The 20,422-nt window shown below is 52.7% G+C and overlaps 1 protein-coding gene across 3 annotated transcripts in view; it reads right to left on the reverse strand.

Moving 5' to 3' along the window:
* CDH4 (cadherin 4) overlaps nt 1–20,422 on the reverse strand; it is a 475,802-nt gene that overhangs the window by 35,591 nt on the left and 419,789 nt on the right. For all 3 annotated transcript variants that reach the window (XM_070472446.1, XM_020901128.2, XM_070472447.1), the window contains 2 exons: nt 17,736–17,880; nt 713–885 (listed from right to left, as the gene is read on the reverse strand). In XM_070472446.1, the coding sequence (XP_070328547.1) occupies nt 713–885; nt 17,736–17,880 (318 nt within the window). The remainder of the gene's footprint in view (nt 1–712; nt 886–17,735; nt 17,881–20,422) is intronic.

The raw sequence follows: 20,422 nt of genomic DNA on the forward strand, positions 1-20,422 counted from the left end.
GGACACAGTCCACTGCCTCTACATGCAGTCCATTGCATATACACATGAACTACTGTATATACATGTGCAATCCACTACACACACATGTGATCTACTGCATATAAACACATGATCCACTATACATAATGTGATATTCTCCATATTCACATGCAATCCACTATATATACATGCGAAACCAACTACTTATATATGTGATCCACCGAGTATACACACGGTCCACTGTATATACACACAATCCACTTCATATCAACATGATCCACTTCATATCAACCCATGATCTACTTCATATCAACACACAATCCACATCATATAAACACACGATCCACATAATACACACGATCCATATAATATACACAATCTACTTCATATAAGCATGTGATCCAATCATATAAACATGTGATCCACTTTATATAAACATGAAACCCACATCATATAAACACACGATCCATATAATATAAACATGTGATCCACCACATACAAACACATGATCCACTTTATACGAACGTGACCCACATCATATAAACACATGATCCACACCATAAACATGTCATCCACTGTATTTACACATGATCCCCCTCCTCCGTCCCTCCGGTGGCAGCAGCAGAGACCACCATCGTTCCACCCAGGCCGGTGGTGGCCTCCCTCTGGGCTACCCTCTCCCACACAGACTGCAGCGGGGAGGCCGTGGTCCGGCCCCGCGGCACCGCCTCACCTCTCGGTCCAGGCCAGCGGCCACAGTCACGATGTCGCCCGTTTCACTGTTGATGGTGAACATGTTCTGGGAGGGGCTCTGCGGGGTCTGCGTCACGATCCGGTAGCGTACCATCCCGTTGGCCGTGGTGGCGTCATCCGCGTCGTTGGCCGTGACTGTCATCACGTAGGTGCCTGCAACAGAGACAGGCAGCTCCTGGGGGACTTGCCTGCCATCCCCGCCGCTGACCCTCACACACACCCCGGCAGATGTCTCCCACGATCATGTCTTCCTGGAGGCTGGATGTGGTGCGTGTCCTTCTTCACCTGTGGGCTGGGCCGCTGCCAGGCCCTGGGAATGTGTCCGTCCCTCCCCCCACCCCCAGATCCCCCTGGAGAACCACGGGGGTGGGGTCTTCTTCCCAGGTTCAAGTCTGCTCTGAGGTCGCTGCTCTGACTTCGTCAGGAGAGGGATCCACCCAGCATCAGCACAGCCTGCAATTCCGGCTCAAAACCCTGCATACTCCCTCCTGAGCCACACAGCCCAAGGCTCTGGCCGGCATGGTGGGGGCTCAGCACATAGTAGAGAGACAGGGCTGTATCCAGAAGGTGCCTAATAGGCACTCAAGGATGCTAAGTGAGAAGAGACCCCTCAGAGGGGATGCTCTGCACACGGGATGCAGAAGAAGGTGCAGGAAATTCAGAGTGTGCGAACCCAGAGGTGGCGAGTACCTACACCCTCCCTCGGCTCAGCGCCCGTTCCCCACCAGGCGCCAGGGTTGGGGTCTGCAGAGGACACCCCGGGATAGTCCCTGCCTCCTGAGAGCAGGGTGTGGTGTTCCTATTGGCACCCACCCTTCTCCATTGGGAGGCCCTGGCTAGATCAACATGCCCCCCATCCCTGGCCACAGTGATCAGGTTAGCAGTGGGCACCGTACCCAGTCAGAGCTTGGGTGCAAGGAGATGTGCTTTTTGGGGTTTCTAGGAATTCAGTGTGCCATCCCTGCTCCTGGACTTGGCTGGGCTGGCGTGTGAGGTTGGGGGCTGTGGTCACTTTGTGGCAACAGAGATAGAAACTGGAGGACAGGGCCACCTCAGAGGAAACAAAGCCATGGCAGGCTCAAGTGACCACCTCTCACTGGGCAGCCCCTGGGTCAAGCTGCACCTGAAGCTCTTATCTATATACAGAAACAAATGAAGACTTTTCTTTATACAGCAGTTTTAGGTTCACAGCAAAATTGAGGGGAGGGTCCCTTACAGATGCTTTGTACACCTGAACCAATATTAGAATATATTCCCTTTCTTGTTTTATGCTATTTTAGGTTTCCCTGGTGGTTCAGATGGTAAAGAATCTGCCTGCAATGCAGGAGACCCGGGTTTGATCCCCGGGTCAGGAAGATTCCCCTGGAGAAGGGAATGGCAACCCACTCCAGCATTCCTGCCTGGAGAATCCCATGGACAGAGGAGCCTGGCGGGCTGTAGTCCATGGGGTCACAAAGAGACATGACTGAACTAACACTACACTACCTTTGTTGCTTACAACGAGGAGTTCTGACTGGCATGGGCTCCCAGCCCTGCACCTGCCCCTGGGGCATACCGCCTTTGTCCTCATCTGCATGTTCTTGGTTCAGTTCCTTGTTCCCAGGTTGTTCCAGTGTGCTGTCAAGGGCCCACAGGGGTGAGGGAGTGTGGGCACCATCTTCCTCTGGGTCCTTTTTGGAGGTGGTGGCTTATGCTGAGGCTGAACTTGGCTTGGGGCTGGGGAGGCCTCCGGGCCTGTTGGGATGCAAGGTGGTAATGGGCGGGGGGCTTCATTCATCAGACATATGCTAGGCATTTGCTCTGGCCTGGTGCTGTGCAAGGAGCTGGGTGGACAGTGGTGGAGACACTTCCATGGTCGAGGCAGGGGTCTCTCCTGTATGCCCCCGGAGTCTCTCATGTACGAGGTGTGTGCCCAGCAGGCCCTCTTGCGTGCCTGTCCAGCCTTCCCCACCTTCCCGTCCAGGGAGGGCCTGACACAGAGTCAGCTTTACTGTCGGCTTTAACTGAATAAAAGTTTTTTTAAAGGCAGATGCATTTTATGGAAACAGAAAAGAAGGCAACAGCAAGAGGAAGGTGGAAATCTGTTTTACAGGGTTCTGGTTTTCTGTCCTCATCCTCCAACCAGAGACAAATGGGCTCAGGACCCGCCTTTTCATGACTGAAAGACAGGACATCCTCGCTAGGTGGGGCTCGACACTGCAAGAGGCAAGGAGCTCCAGGCCTGCAGACCCTGCTGCCCACTCATAGAATCCTCAGATTTATTTTTTTTTTTTATCAACATGTGATCCACGCATCAGAAAATTCACCCTTTTAAAGTGCACAGGTTAAAAAAAAAGTGCACAAGTCAGTGTATTCTGGCATATTCAGTTGTGCCATTGTCAGTACATAGTATCTGATTCCAGAGCATTCTGTCATCCTCCCAGAGAAATCAGTGTCCACTAAGAGTTTTGCCACATCCTCCTTCCCAGCCCCCCGCAACACGCGTCCACTTTCTGTTTCTATGGATCGGCCTCTTCTGAACATGGCTTATAAATGAAATCATATACCATGTGGCCTTTGCGTCTGGTGTCTTTCTCTGAGGCTAATGATTTCAGGGTTCATTCCTTTTTGTGGCTGAATAATATTCCAGTGTATGGGGATGCTTAGCTCTCAATTTCCTGGTAGCTCAGTTGGTAAAGAATCCGCCTGCATTTATAATAGCCAGAACATGGAAGCAACCTAGATGTCCATCAGCAGATGAATGGATAAGAAAGTTGTGGTACGTATATACAATGGAATATTAATCAGCCATTAAAAAGAATACATCTGAATCAGTTCTAATGAGGTGGATGAAACTGGAGCCTATTATACAGAGTGAAGTAAGCCAGAAAGAAAAACACCAATACAGTATACTAACACATATATATGGAATTTAGAAAGAAGGTAACGATAACCCTATATGCGAGACAGCAAGAGAGACATAGAAGTATTGAACAGTCTTTTGGACTCTGTGGGAGAGGGCGAGGGCGGGATGATATGGGAGAATGGCACTGAAATGTGTAAAATATCATATGTGAAACGAATTGCCAGTCCACGTTTGATGCATGAGACAGGGTGCTTGGGGCTAGTGCACCGGGATGACTCAGAGGGATGGGATGGGGAGGGAGGGGGGTTCAGGATGGGGAACACATGTACACTCATGTAAAGTAAAAAAAAAAAAAGGAATCCGCCTGCAATGCAGGGAACCCTGGTTCAATCCCTGGGTCGGGAAGATCCCTTGGAGAAGAATTTTCTACCCACTCCAGTACTCTTGCCTGGAGAATTCCATGGACAGAGAGCCTGGCAGGCTATAGCCCATGGGGTCGCAAAGGGTCAGACATGACTGAGTGACTTTCCCTTCACTTCACCCCTCAGTTACTGACTGAGTACTTTCTGTGTGCAGGCACCAGGCTCTGTGCTCAATGCCTAGAGAACAACCATACGGACATGGTCCCACCCCTACCAGGCCAGTGAAGAGGGACAGAACACACAGGAGAGACACATCATTGGCAGCTGGGATAAGGGCTTTGAAGTGGGTAAGAATGCTTGTGTGAACATGGAGAGTAACCGGGTGGGAGGGGACTTCAGAGGAAGCAGGGCAGGCCTGAGAGATGAGGGCAGTGGGGTGGGGAAGTGGGGGGCAGGACTGTAGGCAGGGGGGACAAAGGCCCTGGGGCAGAGAAGAGCTCTGGATGTTTGAGGAAAAGAGAGGTGCGGGCATGTGATGGGGCTGGAGGTGGGCTGGGCCCACAGCAAGGATTTTGGACTTTTTCTAAGGTCATAGGGAGATGTTTTCATCAGGAGAGTGGGTCGAATGTATGTCTTAAAGACACACAGACAGCTTCCCTACTGGTCCAGTGGTTAGAAATCCACCTTGCAATGCAGGGCGCGGGACACTGGTTCAATTCCTGGTCCAAGAAGATCCCACATGCCTGAGGGCAACTAAGCCTGAGAGCCACAACTACTGAGCCCACACACTGAAACTGGTGAAGCCTGTGTGCCTAGAGCCTGTGCTCGGCAACAAGAGAGGCCACCGCAACGAGAAGCCTGGGCACCACAATGAGTAGCCCCGGCTCGCCACAACGAGAGAAAGCTGACGTGCAGCTCCGAAGACCCACCACAGTCAACAAGTAAAAAAAGTAAATAAATCAATCTTAAAAAAATATATCATTAAACAAAAGACATGCAGAGAACAGGCTGCAGGCAGTCATAAGTGTGGGGGTCGAGGGTGGCAGTGAGACATGAACTCATTTGCTGGATTTCAGAGGGAATTGGCTGCAGTCAGACCAAGATGTTGCACACCCACTAGGATGTTTATTCCTTCATTCCACTCAGTGTTTATCGAGTGTCTTCTAGGGGAAACATACAGAACTTCTGTGTTCTGAAAGCCATAGGAAGAAAGTCCATCAAACGCACCCACCTACCTTCATGCAATGGCTGTTCTCAAAGAATTGTATGTAAACCCAATTTTAATGAATTTAATTATCAGTAGAATTTCCCCAGAGGCATTCAGTACTTAAAAGAAATCCAGGAAGTCCTGTTTTTAGCAAATGGTGGACCATGTTATTTTAAACCAATCTTCCTCCCGAGGAAAACAAGAGAAGCTGGACCTCACATGCAATAAGAGCTCATTCAGGGCAGAGACACACCAGCGGCGCAGACTTGGGGGTGCTGGCTGGAAAGGGGAGCCCAGGCCTGGGGCCGTCTTTCCTCTTGAGATGTTTGCTGATTCCAAACCTGTTTCTGACAGCCGAAGAGCTACATGGATCTTTCAACAGACTGATGGGAATGGGGTGAAAACACTGAGCTTAGGGCTTGCTGTGGGTGTGTGTGTGGGAGCACCTGGAAAATGCTGATCTGGAAGGGCAGTGCACTTCCAGGGGTGAGGGTGAATGGGAAAGAGATGGCCTCGCAGGAGCACGGCTCTAGTTAAGGTGACTTAGGTTACCAGCGTCCCTGGCAGGAGCAAAAGCACATCCTCCACAGAGAAAGGTATAGTCTCACACAGCCTCAAGTCACCACGGCAACTGCTCACATGCAGGGCTCCACCCGTGATGAACCAGGCACACAGGAAGACAAAACCTGTCTGAAAACAGAGGAAAAGAACTGACCAGGACCAGAGCAGGGGAGACTCTGATAACTGAGCCATCAGAGGCAGATTAAAAACAAATCAGCCAGGAACTTCCCTTATGGTCCAGTGGTTGAGAATCTGCCTTGGAATGCAGGGAACACAGCAGCCAAGATCCCACATGCTGCAGGGCAACTAAGCTCGTGTGCCACAACTACTGAGCCCGTGCTCTAGAGTCTGTGGGCCGCAATTAAGGTCCGATGCAGCCAAATAAAAACAAAACCCAAATCTGCCAGAAAAGTCAAAATGCACCCCTAGTCAATCACATAGGATGCCCCACACTAGGCCCCTACTGCCAGTCCCCCAGCCCCCACTGGGCACACCCAAGCCCCCCTCTCCACGCCTTCCAGTCTGCTTGTGATGGTGGCTGGTGACCACCGCCCCCCCCCCCCGCCCCCCCCCCCCCCCACCCCCCCCCCCCCGCCCTGCCGTGCTCTGAACACACAGCCTCTGCTGGTTCCCATCAGCCAGTCTATTTTCACATTACTGTCAGGGAAGGTAGATGCGAGCTCTGTGTGCCTTCTGTTGCACAAATGCATGTGCATCAACAATGGTCTCAAATAAAAGTAGAAAAATGTCCCTGACCCATGAACCTCACACCTAGCAGTGCAAATGAAGAGCACAATTAATAAGTAATTGAGAACTTCCCTGGTGGCTCAGTGGTAAAGAGTCTGCCTGCCAATGCAGGGGACATGGATTCTATCCCTGGCTGGGAAGATTCCACATGCCGCCAAGCAAATAAGCCTGTTGCTGAAGCCTGCTGTTCTACTGCTAAAGCCTACCCATTCTAGAGCCCACGAGCTGCAACTACTGAGCCCACATGCCCTAGAGCCTGTGCTCTGCAACAAGAGAATCCACCACAACGAGAAACCTGCACACCACAATGATGGGTAGTCCCTGCTTGCTGCAACTAGAGAAAGCCCATGCAAAGTGGTAAAGACCCAGCACAACCAAAAATAAATAAATTAAAAAAAATAAGTAATTGATGCTGAAAGTCTGACAACTGGCTGAATAAACTGTGGTACATTCCTACAATGGAATCGTTTAAAGCCAGAATATTTCATGACACTTGAAGTGTTCATGATATACAGCAAAATGGAGAACAATCCAGTTTCTAAACTGTGTTCTTTAATATAACAATGTGTTCGTGCAGAGAGGAGACCAGAGGGATCTTTGACAGACGTGCTCACGGCAATCTGCGTGGCAGGCAAGATGGAAGAGGGTGTTTTTTTCTTTGTGATTTTCTCTATATCTCCCAAGTTTCCTCCAAAGATTATCACTTGATGATCAGAAGGTAAAATGTTATTTTAAAAAAGGAAAACTGATGGGACTTTTTTTTTCAGCCTCAATCACAATTTGGTTTCCTTCAAAACAGATTCTGAAAACCTGGCGGGTCCGTGGCCACTGCTCTGTGGTCAGGTGACCCAGGCATGCCCAAGTGCTCTGAGCCCAAAGGCCAAGGGCAGGGTTGCCATGGCAACAAACCCAGATGAAATATAAGTGTTCAGGGCCCTGGAACTGATCTAGGGCTCAGGGTTATTTTCACTTCCTTCCTAGAAGAGGAGGGCGGGGCAGGGGTAGGAGGAGCTCCTTTCTGAAACCTGGAGAGCTGCCTGGGGAGATGGCCTCTGCTTGTGGTCTGGGCACTCGTCCCAGCCCCCGGAGCCACCCCCAGTGAGCACTCCGAGATGGTTCCTGACTTGGGGGCCAGGCCTTGACCTGGGCGGCACCCTACCTCTGCCCCTGGCCTGTGTCCCATGACTCACTCTCCTTACACTTGAGGGCGCCCCTTCCTAAACCCTCCAGCGAGTGTTCAGCAGCTACACCACACCTTGGGTTGTGAGCAGGGCTGGCCCCAGTGTCTGGGAAGGTGTGACCTGGCCATCAAGTCCCCCGCTAAGCCTGACCCTTCTCCAGTCTGGACCACGGGCAGCGTAAGCACCCAGTAGCCCCAATGTCATGGTGTACCTGCTGAGGCAGGCCTGGGCCACCCATGGGAGGGAGCGATTTGGCCGTGGTACCCAGCTGTACGCTCTGCTGGGACTGCTCACTGCAGGAGCCTCTGTCGTAACCTGGGAGTTAAGCCTCTCCCCACCAGCTGGGCTGTGAGATCCAGGAGGAAATCACCTTCTGGGGCTTTCTCCTTGGGTCTCCCTCCCTCCCCAGTAGAAAGGCCTGACTTCATCTTAACAAACGAAACTGAACATCGCTCTGCATTTTCATCTAAGAGGGCATGCCGTCTGCTGCCTGAGATGCTGGACATCTCTCTATTAATCGGCCGGCAGGGAAAGGGGGAGAAGACAGAGGCTGGGTTCTTGCAAGGAGTTCATGTACAAATGCTGCCATGAGCCTTAAAGGATTAATTTCACAAGCCTTAAATCGCAGTTTAATTTGAAAACTAATTCAGCCCCATAATTGGCTTTCTGCTCAAATCACTGAGGCTAAAGATTTAAATTCTTAATATTCGGATGACTTTCAAGTATCTGGTGCCATCTGTGCAATAGTCCGTGGCATTAGTCTCAGGGGGACCTCCACCAGCACAGAAATAAAATAAATAAATAAACAGGGCCCACTAATAGAATAATCTATTTAAGCAAAAACTCTGCACTGTATAGATGAAGGTTTCTTTGACTTCATTTGCAGCATGTAGATTTCTCTATTTAATATTTTAAAGTGACATTAATTTCAAAATTTATAACATAGGCCCTCATGCAGTTACAAGGGGTTAGGAAAAGCAGAGATTCCAATTAGAGCTATTTTTTTTTTTAAGTAAAAATAATCGATACGGAGGAATCTTTTCTTGGGAGGCTCAAGAGACGCCATGAGACCCGGCTGGCTGCCTCCAGGCAGGAGAACACACGGCGACTCTGATTTCCAGAGGGAAGGGCTGTTGTAAGGACATGGACCCCCAGCTGGTGCAGAGGGGAGAGGGGGGTCCAGCTATGAGGATGGAGCTGTGAGGTCTGTCCTGAGCCCTGTGAGCTTGTTTCCTGAAAAGTGGGGGCTGGGCAGGGTGGCAGGAAGTGTGAGACTGGAGAGTCAGCAGGATAAACCTGACTAGGGGTTGAGCCACATAGCATCAGACACTGCCAGCCGCTGGGGCACACCGCAGGCCTGGCCGCCTCCCTCTGCACAGGTGTGGACCCTCTAGGAGCCCTTCACAGAACTGCTGTGCACCCTTGGAGCTCCAGGGAGGTGGGACCCTGGGCATGGAGGTGTGGTCCCCACCCCCTGAGCTGGCTGTCACTGAATCCCACCCTTGCTCAGGTACATGGTGGTGGTGATGGAGGAGGTGATGGAACAGACAGGGTCTCTGCACCGCAAAGGGGAAAAGCAGTGATGACAACAAACTGAGAGGATGCAGTAGTGATACGACCAGAGGCCTCTGTGTGCAGGGAGGGGCCTGCTGGTGAGAGCGGTGGGGAAGACAGCTCTGGAAAAGCGTGGAGGAGCCAGTGTGCTAGTGGTCAGAGGGAGAATGGCCAGGCTGTGGGCGCAGCCCGTGCAGAGGCCCTGGGACAGGAAAGACTTCTCCCATCCTGATAGTCTTTGCCCACACGTGCATCAGATACCATCTGTAGGCCCCTACCTAGCACACCTGTCTTTTGGTTCCTCAACTGGACAATGGGCTTCCTGGAGGTGGAGTTCACACTTTCCCACCCTGGGAAAAGGGCACCTCACACACAGCTTTTGTGTGTGCTTTTCCAGGGGGATGGTTCCCACGCTACACACTGCCCTTCTCCCCTGATAGTGGATGTGATGCTTGGAGGTACGGCAGTCATATTGTGACCTCGTAGTAAGAAATCAGAGAGGGAGGCAAAGGGCACAGAGATGGTGAGTCTGCCGGCTTCATGCGCTCATCTAAAAGGCTACTTGTTTCAGCTGGGTTTTCTGAGACTTGCGTCCATAGTTATTCCTGACCCAGGCTGGGGAGGGGAGGCAGTTTAGCTCCATGGTTAGAACTGCAGCTCATGAGCCAGATCACCTGGTTTAACTCTTGCCTCTACCTGAATGGAAGCCGGGCACTCCCGGGCCTCTGCCCCAACTTCCCCGCGCTGGCCCCGCCCCCGCCCCCGCCGGCCCCGCCCCCGCCGGCCCCGCCCCCATGTCCTCTGCACCAGCTCCACTCTGAAGTACCCGGATAACAGCATCTGATGCTGGGCTCCTGGGTGGGTTAACAAAGGCTGAGACCACCACCCCGTGGAGGACATTAACTATTTGATGACCATGAGTTCTGAGCACGCGTGGCCAGACCTACAGGCGCCTAAGGGTTGATAATATTGACCCCTGTGACCCCGCCAAGCAGAGAATTGTGCACAAGCTAGTCATCACTCTCCTGCTCGCCCCCCACACCCCCTACCCCCAACCCCGCAAGAAGGGTTTGGATCTTTTGAGCACGAACCGCCTGTCCCCGTTTGGAGCCGTTTCAGTAAACACCACACGTTTCTTCACCACAACCACACTCCGTGTAGGTGGACTGGTAGCACCGCACCAGGGAGCGGCCCGGGTTTGGTTCGGTGACACAGGTTCCCAACACAGGTTCCCGCTGTGTCTCTTCTTACCTGCTCTCCGTCTCTGGTCCCTCCTGCCCACAGTGCCTGTCACGGGGCTGTCCGCGATTCAGCAGGTTTCCTGTCTGGAGGCCCTAACGCGGTGCCCAGCCCCCAGCGGCCGGGTCAGTGCTGTTTCCATGGCGGCCGCGTAGTCAGAGCATCAGTGGCAGGTGCGCCCACTGCAGGGGAGCCCAAGGCCTCCAGCAGAGACGCGCGCCCTCCCCGGTCCAGGTTCACAGGAGCCTGGGAAGCGGTCGGGCTCAGAAGCTGCAGGTCAGGGGGCCCAGATTTTTTAAATCTATCCTTTTTTTTCCTCAAAGAGGCCAAGTTCCAAGGAGCCGAACTTGACCTTTTAAAGATGTGCCTGCACCCCGGAGGGACACCCCGAGGTGCAGGAGAGCCTTGCTTCTGGTGAAGAAAACAGTTGGCCTGGCTGAGGGCCTCCCAGGGTCTCAGCCTCCGCTCTGCAGTGCCACCCCCCAACCTCATGCAACTCTGGGAACAGGACTGGGGTCGGAGGGGTGAGTGGGGGCCCAATGGGGAAACCAGCTCGGCTGGAGGCCAAGGCTTGCAGGGGTTCCCTCTAGCTTCTCCTCGTGAACGCCCTCCGCTGCGCCCCATTGGCCAAGGCCCAGCTGGGGCCTCATCCTAGGAGGGCCCCTCCCCTTCCCTCTCCTGCGCATCCTCCTGGAGGGGGCAGGGCCCGAGGAGCACCTGGGCCCAATCCTCCCATCAGCTCTGGGACCAGGCCTCAGCTTGGCTCCGGCTGGCCCAGCCCAGGCTGCAAAATGGCCATTGTTCAGCCGTGGCCAGTTGAGAGTTTGTGATAATTCAGAACGTCTGAGGTTTGGCTCGGCCATCAGGTGACCTGAGGGACACAGGAACATAATGTAGAGGACAGCTGGTTTTGAGCGAGTCTTATGGTTCAGCCTGAGATTCCATCTGACAATGTAACTTGCTACTAGAGTTGGGAAAAAGAACCGATATTTTGAGTAAGAACATTTAACAATAGTAATAAGTTAATACCTGTTAATAGTAATTACACCATTAACAATAGCACAGGTGTCAGCTGCCTCAGGTGGATGCCTTCAGCTGATTCCCCCAGGTCGGTGGTACTATTACCTCCATTTAACCATGAGACAGAGTGAGTGGCTGGCCGAGGCCCTGCCATGCCACACGCTGGCCACAGCTGGCCACTGGGAGTCTAAGGTGAGTGGCTGAGTGCCATGTGACATCACCTGCCAAGTGCTCGGTCCCACCCTGTGAGGACAAGGGGTAGCTGGAGTCTGAAACAGCCTTTACCTCTGCTCCACTCAAGGATTCCTGTGGAGCTACCGGCATCCAGGGAGCGAGGTGCTGGCAGATCAGTGGATGGAAGCAGAGAACCCAGAGCAAACCCATAAACAAGCCAACTGATTTTTGACAAAAGTACACAAGCAACTCAATGAAAGACAGAAAGCCTTTCCAACAAACAGTGCAGGAGCATCTGGGCATCCATAAGCAAAGAAATGAACCAGACTAAGTCTCACGCCTTCTATAAAAATCACACAGAAATTAACTCGGAATAGAAAAGTCAATGTCCAAAAGTGAATTAGAACAGTCTATAGCATCCCTGAAATGTGAATATAATGGAGTGGGGGGAAGCACATTTTTTGGTTAATAGATGAACAAATTTGAAACATTAAGAGAAAAGAAATTAACTTGGAATGGACCAAGGACGAAATATAAAATGTGAAACTATAAAACCTTCAGAATGAAACCTAGAACATCTTCAGGACCCAGGGTTTGGGAAGAGTTCTCAATACCCAAGTCCAATCCATCAAAGGAGAGTGAAAAATTGAACTTCATCAAAATGAAAAGCTCTTGCTCCCAAAAGACCCCCTGAAGAGCATGAAAACATGAGTCCCAGAGTAGGAGAAATTATCTGCAGACCACACATCTGGCAAAGGGCTTGCATCTCAAGTAAAGAATTCTCAAGACTCAGTGATTAAAAAAGCAACTAATTAGGAGATGGACACAGACATGAAGAGACATCCCAGCAAGGAGGAGATGCAGATGGCAAGCACAAGAAGGGATCGCCACCATACTTAGCATCAGGGAAAGAGAAATAAAAACCACAGTGAGGTACAAATGTGCATCTGTCAGAACAGCTAACATGACATGATGACACCACCAAATGCTGGCAAGGACACGGAGAAGCCGGAACGCTCAGATGGTGGGACAGGAGATCATACGGTCACCCCAGAAAAGTGCATGGCACTTCCTGGCAGAGCTAAACACCTGGTCCCCATACCACCCAGTGATTGAGTCCTCAGGCGTTTGTCCCAGAGAAATGAAAATTCACATGAAAGTCCACATGTGAGTGAAAGTTTTTGGCAGCTTCATTACTGCCCCAAACTGGGACAACCAGATGAGGGTAGGGCATCCACACTGTAGACTTCTCAGCAATGAAAAGAAATGAGCATAGGACTCACAATTTGCCTGAATATCCAGAGAATCATACTGAGTGGAAAAACCCAGCCCCCAAAGGTAACATGGGCTTCCCAGGTGGTGCTCAGTTCAGTTCAGTCGCTCAGTCATGTCCGACTCTTTGCTACCCCATGAACTGCAGCACGCCAGGCCTTCCTGTCTATTATCAACTCCTGGAGTTCACCCAAACCCATGTCCATTGAGTCGGTGATGCCATCCAACCATCTCATCCTCTGTAGTCCCCTTCTCCTCCTGCCCTCAATCTTTCCCAGCATCAGGGTCTTTTCAGATGAGTCAGTTCTTCACATCAGGTGGCCAAAGTATTGGAGTTTCAGCTTCAGCATCAGTCCTTCTAATGAATATTCAGGACTTATTTCCTTTAGGATGGACTGGTTGCGCTAGTGGCAAAGAATCCGCCTGCCAATGCAGGAAATGCAAGAGACATGAGTTTGATCCCCAGGGCAGGAAGATCCCTTGGAGGAGGGCATGGCAACCCGCTCCAGTATTTTTGCCTGAAGAATCCCATGGACAGAGGGGCCTGGCAATCCACAGTCCGTGGGGTCACAAAAGTCAGACACGACTGAGTGACTGAGAGCACACTCAAAGGTAAAGTACTGCTATGGTCACAATTATATGAAAGTCTTAAAATGATAAAATCACAGATATGGAGAGCAGGTCAATGGTTGCAAGGGTAGGGATGGTGGGCAGATGGATCAGTGAGTGGGGAGATGGGTGTTAGCCTTCTTAAATGTTACTGTCTTGACCATGGAGGTCATGTGAATCTGCACATGTGATAAACTGCATGGGCACACACGCACTCACATACATACACGTGCTGAAGTCTGAGTGAGGGCCAGGGCGTGCACCAGTGTCACACCCTGGTGTGACCCTGCATCTGTGAGAGGTTACCACTGGGGGAAGTCAGGGGATGGGTCTGTGGGATGTCTCTGTTTTACGTCTTACAACTGCATGTGCGTCTACAATCACGTCAAAATAAAAAGATATCTTAAAAAGATATTTCTTCCAATGAGATCTTATCAGGAAGCACATTGAAGAGTTGCTTGGAGCAGTGCTTGCCTAGGAGGTTCAAGGTTGTCCAAAGCCCGGCCTTCCTGCTTCCTGCCCACCTAGGGCCAGAGATGCCTCTGTTACCCCAGGCCTCAGTAAGCACCAGGTCACAATCCTCTTGGGTTTCTTCTTGTTGCATCTCAGTTGAACCTTTTTTCTGGGAAACTCTAATTTTGGTTCCACTTTCTGGTGCACTTGAAATAAATGAAACTCCATTTCTTTATGGAAAACATCTATATTACATAATTTTTCATAATTATTATTAATCTGAACTCACGAGCACAGGGTCAATTTCAAAGCTAGGGAAAGAGGATTTGATGGAAAAGCCTGCTTCCTTAAGACCGGTTTTGCTGGACGGGGATGCACATCCAGCACCCACATGTCCTGAGAGCAGGAGCGCGCAGAGCTGGTGAACCTGCTCGCCTGCATGCACTACGCAGACACTTCTGCAGGTGCAGCTTCTGCCTGGAGGCAAGAGATGGTCCCCCTCCAGGGGTGGGCACAGAAGATTTTGGGGACACAGAACAGTGGGGCGTCAAGGCAGAGTTTGGAAAGGCAGAGGTGGGGTGTGTGCCTGGAAGTGGTGGGGCACCCACCCAAGCAAAGCTCCAGTGGCGAGACATTCATAGGGCGGCCAGCGGACACGCCTCACCTTTTCATCTTCAGCCTCGCATGCAGTCTCCCAGGTCTTGGTGGCCCCTGGCCAGTTCCCTCCAGGATTTGGGACCATGATCAGGAGGGGACTGAAGGTCCCATGCATGGGGAGGGACTGCTGCTGTGGCCCCATCTGGGTGGGGACCCAACACGGCAACCACTGCCCCCACGTGGTCATTTATATAAATACAACGAGAAATTCAGCTTCTCAGCTAGATGTGAGTTGGACTAGGAAGAAAACTGAGAGCTGAAAAATTGATGCTTTTGAACTGTTATGTCGGAGAAGACTCTTGAGAGTCCCTTGGACTGCAAGGAGATCCAACCAGTCCATCCTAAAGGAGATCAGTCCTGGGTGTTCACTGGAAGGACTGATGCTGAAACTCCAATACTTTGGCCACCTCATGTGAAGAGTTGACTCATTGGAAAAGACCCTGTTGCTGGGAAAGATTGAAGGCAGGAGGAGAAGGGGACGACAGAGGATGAGTTGGTTGGATGGCATCACCAACTCTAAGGACACAAGTTTGAGTAAGCTCCGGGAGTTGGTGATGGACAGGGAAGCCTGGCGTTCTGCAGTCCATGGGGTGGCAAAGAGTCGGACATAACTGAGTGACTGAACTGAACTGAACTGAACAGCTGTATGAACCAGAATTGTGTGTGAGGCCCTTGCGACTCAGCAAAACCAGAGAGGGCTTCATGGCATGGAGGGACCCGGGGGTCGGGGAGCATGTGGGGTGACCTGGGATCTGGCCCCAAGCAGCTGGCTGACGTCCCCGCCGCAACATCCCAGACCTTAGCAGACTCCTACCCGGCTGAGTCAATACTGAATACATCTTTCCACTTGTTTTCCATTAGAACATGTGTCTGAAACCCTTCATTAGCCTATCATTCCAGAGAATAATGACTAATTTCTGGCGGTAGTTTTTCCTTATCCCACAAAAGCACTGTGTAAAACCTTTTATTATTGTAATTTACTGGGGTGAGAGAAGGACTTATAGAGACTGTTTCCATATCCCGGGGAGCCTCCTGTGTCGAGGAGGTGGGCCCTGTTCTGTCTGGACATGGCCTCCTCCTCCTGGACCAGGGCATCAAGCCAGGCCCAACAAGGCACCGTGCAGCTCCATCCTGGCTTTGCACAAAGAGGTCGCATCTCTGGTCCCCTCTGATGGGTTATTCTGGGACCAGAAATGGAACTGGCACCCAGGGGCTCCGAAAGTCACCCAACATTTAGTGCAAACAGCCCTGCAAAGGTGTTGAGTGCCCAAGGAATAAAGGGCCAGCTTTCAGCCTGCCCAGGCCACGTCCAGAGATCCGAGGATGCTCCAAGGCTTAAAGGCTTATCAGGATTTTGAGGGGAAGATGAAGCAGTTTGTTGTTTTTGTTATCCTAATGAGTAAAGGCAGTCATGCGTTTGGGAAAACTGTCTCATTGATTTGTTCAAAAATAAGATGTGGGAGACTTGATTTGAGGCACCTTCACAGAGTGTCCTGGGTCTTGGGGAGAGAGGTCCCACCGCTTCCATTAACAAGAACGTCCCCACCCCCCTCACACCCACCAAGCTTGACACCCACTCTCCACCCTGCTCCTTAAAGAGCTGTCTGTCAGCAGTCCTCATTCGCTTTCTTTGGCTGTTTGTAGCTAATTTGGCCACCCACCTGCCCCTCAGGGGCCGCAGGGCCCAGCTGCCCGAGGTTTCTGCAGAAATAATGTCACATTGCTTTCCTTTTGCTGACATCAGGCTGGAGCAAGCCTCCTGATTCTGAGGACAATCAGTTGTAGACGTATTTCACCTTGTGGAAGCAGCAGCCCCTGGAGATGGAGCTGTGACAACTGCCTCCAGGGAGAAGAGATGATAAATGTTTGCTTTCATGCCCCTCTGCATGCTGGATGCCTGCTGACCCCTCCTCAGAGGCCCGGGAAGTCTTCCCAGGATGGGCACCACCGGGGGCTGGGGAGGGGCAGCCTCTGTGATGTTCAGATGGCAGGCAACACCTTTACTGTGCGTATGTTCCCAGTATTGCATGGGGCATCACTCATGAATCAAAATGACCTTTTGTTTCTCTCAAGTTCAAATGTAACCAGAGTCCGAATTTTAGCTTCCAGCAGCCCTTAGCAGGGGCCTCAGCAGTGGTGCTTGGCTTAGCTCCACACTGCCCCCTGCCCCTGCCTGCCCCAAACTGAGTAGTTGTCCTGAGGACAACTGCCCCCGCCCCTCCCCCAAGTCAGGAGACTGGGGCTGGGTTTCTTAAACCTGAGCAAGTGCAGAGTTACTTGGAGCTTGGCTGCCTCCTCGGGGCCCCACCTGCAGAGTCTGAATCAGCGGGTGGCCACCAGCTATGCACCTATAATACGTTCCCAGGTGATGCTGGGAGGCCTCTGAGCTGTTGTGCCAGCATCCACTGGGGATTCGCGCCCATGTCCACACCGAGGGGTTGGGACTCCTTGCTCCACCTCCTCAGGCCTTGAGTCCTGTCTGAGCTGAAGAGGGAGGGAGGCACCCACTTCTAGGTCATTATGGGATCCAGAGACCAGACACTGTAAAGTGGTCATTATCATTTATGCTGGACAGGAGTCCTTGGGAAGACGGGTCAGCTCTTGGGTCAGCTCTGAGGGGGGCCAAGGGCCTCAGCCACACAGCTCACTTCTTTAGGCCGAGGGAGTCAGCCCTCTCAGGGGCTTCCTGCTATGCCCAAAGGTGCCCAGGAGGCCTCAGATGGCCAACCTCCTCCCTGACTGGCCCCAGGACCTTCGCACATGCTCTCCCTGCCGCCAGACTCCTTCCCTGCACTTCTGAGTGCTGCTCCTGATCACAAGTCAGCTCCTGGCCCACAGGTCACCTCTGCAGAGGAGCCTTCCCTAATCTACAGCCGTCCCCATGACTCAGCGCCCAGGGGTCTCCTGAGCCAAATTGTCACTGCAGTGGCTCTGGTCCCTTGTTTCAGCCCCTCTGTGTCTTCCCTGGACTGCGAGGTATGTGGAGCAGGGATGCCCACTCCCTAGTGCAAGCAGTGGGTGCTTAAATAAACTCAGAGGCGATGAGTCCCAGGTGTCATCATGGCGGCGGGGGCTGCGTGCCCCTCCTCGGGAATGTCCCTCCCTCGGGGCTCAGGGCTCACCTGGCTTGGAGCCTTCGTCCACGGAGCCGTTGTACACCTGGTTGAGGAACTCGGGGCGGTTGTCGTTCATGTCAATGACATAGATGTACAGGTCGATGGGGTTCTCCACCTTGTTGCCGTTCATGTCCACAGCATGTGCTCGGAGCTAGAAAGAAAGCAACATATGCTGTCAGGGCCGACAGCTGCCCCCGGCGGGGATGTGCCTGACCCTAAGCCTTGTGAACCACCAAGAGCAGATTTCCTGTGACCTACAGCCCTGGGGTGGGGTGACAGAGCAGTTCAGGGCCACCCCAAGGGGCAGACTGGGGAGTGCGGGGTGGGCTTGGGACACGTCATGAGCTTGAGTTCTCTCCTCTGTGGGAATGGGGAGGCATCCTGGGAGGGTGGAACAGAGCGACCATGGGAGCTGGAGGCTGACCCGAGGGTCCACGCCGATATCCATCCCCGCACCACTGATGCTGAGGACTCACGTCTACCTAGAGCAGCTGCAGAAAGGCTGTGTGTGCTAATGGAGCGGGGGCTTAGGCCCCTTGCTGCCAGGAGGCCAGGCCTGGGGGAGACCCAGAGAAGAGACACAGCGGGTCCTTGAACTTGGGCATCCACTTCAAGTCTACCCTGTTGGCCTGGCTTATCTTTCTTGGGGCAGCAGAGAGGAAATGGGTCCAGGGGCCCTGGGGTGGAAGGCCCCACTCCAATGGGGAAGGGGCTCCAGGGAGCTCCATCTGGGAACAACTCTAGGTACAAAGGGTAGGTCCCCCAACTTGGGCTGGGGGGGCCCACAGGGGCTGCTCAGACTCCCCTCTTCGATTTTGGATTTTTATCTTTTATTCATTCATTCACTCATTAATTCATTCACTCCATCAATATCTATTGAGGGCCCACCTGTGGCAGGCACTGGCTGTGCCCTAGGTCGTGGCTTCATGAGACCTGGGGCTGCCCTGGGGCTTCTCATGCAGGAGATGGCCCCTGAGAAGGCATGTGACCGCAATGACCCGTGGGGTGGGGAGGAGGCCAGTCAGGCCTCTCGGAGGAGGTGATGCTGGAGCTGAGCCCTGGACGAGGGGCCCAGAGGACAGCAAGCGTGGGGGCCTCCATGGGGGATGCAGAGTGGCTGCCCACGGGCAGCAGAGTGTGCTGGAGTGGGGCCGTGGGGGCCCTGAGACTAGACAGAAAAACCACGCTTGGAGGTGGAAGGGGCTGGCCTGTCTCTCCAGACCAGCACTGTGACTGTCACACAGCCATGCCCTCATCTCTCTGTGGAAACCATGTCACCCTCGAAACCAAACACACTGGACTACAGGGTCCTTATGCCAAGACAGAGCCAAGTCAAGTGTGCCCAGAGGAGCCTCCCGCAGGAGGGGTCTCTGAGCTAGGGGCCCCGCCTAGTCATCAGGCAGTCTCCTTCATGCCCTGCGCCCCCAGCCACTCTGCCAGCCTTGGCGGAGGGGAGGGTGCCATCCATGACTGCAGGAGGGGCCTTGAGTTATCCCCAGCCTCGGCCGACAGCCCTGTGTAGAATTTTCCCCTTGAAACCATGTGTTTGGGGGGAGCTCAAGGCAGGCTTCATGGAGGAGACGATCTAGGTCATCACAAGGAGAAAAACGAGCTCAGGTTCCTGGGAGCTGCAGCCTGCAGAGCCATGTAGCTGCCCCCTTCAAGACAGATCAGCCTGAAGTATCACATTTAAACATCTCAGGATGGGGATGCGGGTGTGGTTGTTTCTCCCAGCCGACCGCTCCCCACGCCCCCCGGCCCCCCGCCCGGCCATCAGGTCACCGTTCCTGGAGCCCGGTTTGCACCTCCCTGCTGTGGAGGTCCTCCCGTAGGCGGCCAGTGTGTGCTTGCTAAGTCACTTCAGTCGTGCCTGACTCTCTGTGACCCCATGGACTGTAGCCCACCAGGCTCCCCTCTGTCCATGGGGATTCTCCAGGCAAGAATACTGGAGTGGGCTGCTGTACCCTCATCCAGGGGATCCTCCTACGGGCAGTTGGGCCATCCTTCATCTTGTCAGACGTGGCCAGGCAATAAGGCGCCGAGCCAAAGGTTGAGGAGGCTTTGAAAAGAGTAATTCTGAGCTAAAATTAAAGTTATTATCTTCTAACTAAAGTGATACCCTGGTTAGGCCGCTATCTTTAGCAGCAGGAGCAGTCCGAGTGGAGCTCTCAATGGAAAGTGGCTAGCAGGGTCTCCTCATCCCCCTCCAAAAGCTTAAAACAACATTTGATAGATTCTGTTGGAAATCTCTAAGAGTCCACCCATCCCCCTCCATCTCTCAGGCTGGACACACAGCTGCAGGCTTGGGGATGGGGGTCTGTCTTGGTGTTGGAGACAAGAAATGCTTTGCGACTTGGAGATAAGAAATGTCCTGAGACTTGCAAATCTGGGTGTCTTGTGCAGAGTAAATTTCCTGCGATGTGCTGTGCTTGCCTGCCGTGTGCGCGATCCTGTTGTCTTCCATCAACCTTGTGCTGGCTCTGACTGGGAGTGCCCCGAGACCTCCACAGGCACTGCCTCACCTCATTGTTCACAGGAACCGTGAGACAGGTCTGTCGGATCTCTATTTACAGGCAGGGAAACAGAGGCTCACGAATATCCCGCCCAAGTTGACGGCTCGTGGCCCCCACAGCAAGGCTTCCTAAGGAAGCCATGAAGGCACCTTCTGGGGAATCGCCTTGCAGAGCAGACAG

The sequence above is a fragment of the Odocoileus virginianus genome, chromosome 9 (assembly GCF_023699985.2).
Source record: "Odocoileus virginianus isolate 20LAN1187 ecotype Illinois chromosome 9, Ovbor_1.2, whole genome shotgun sequence".
In the NCBI taxonomy this organism is placed as follows: Eukaryota; Metazoa; Chordata; class Mammalia; order Artiodactyla; family Cervidae; genus Odocoileus; species Odocoileus virginianus.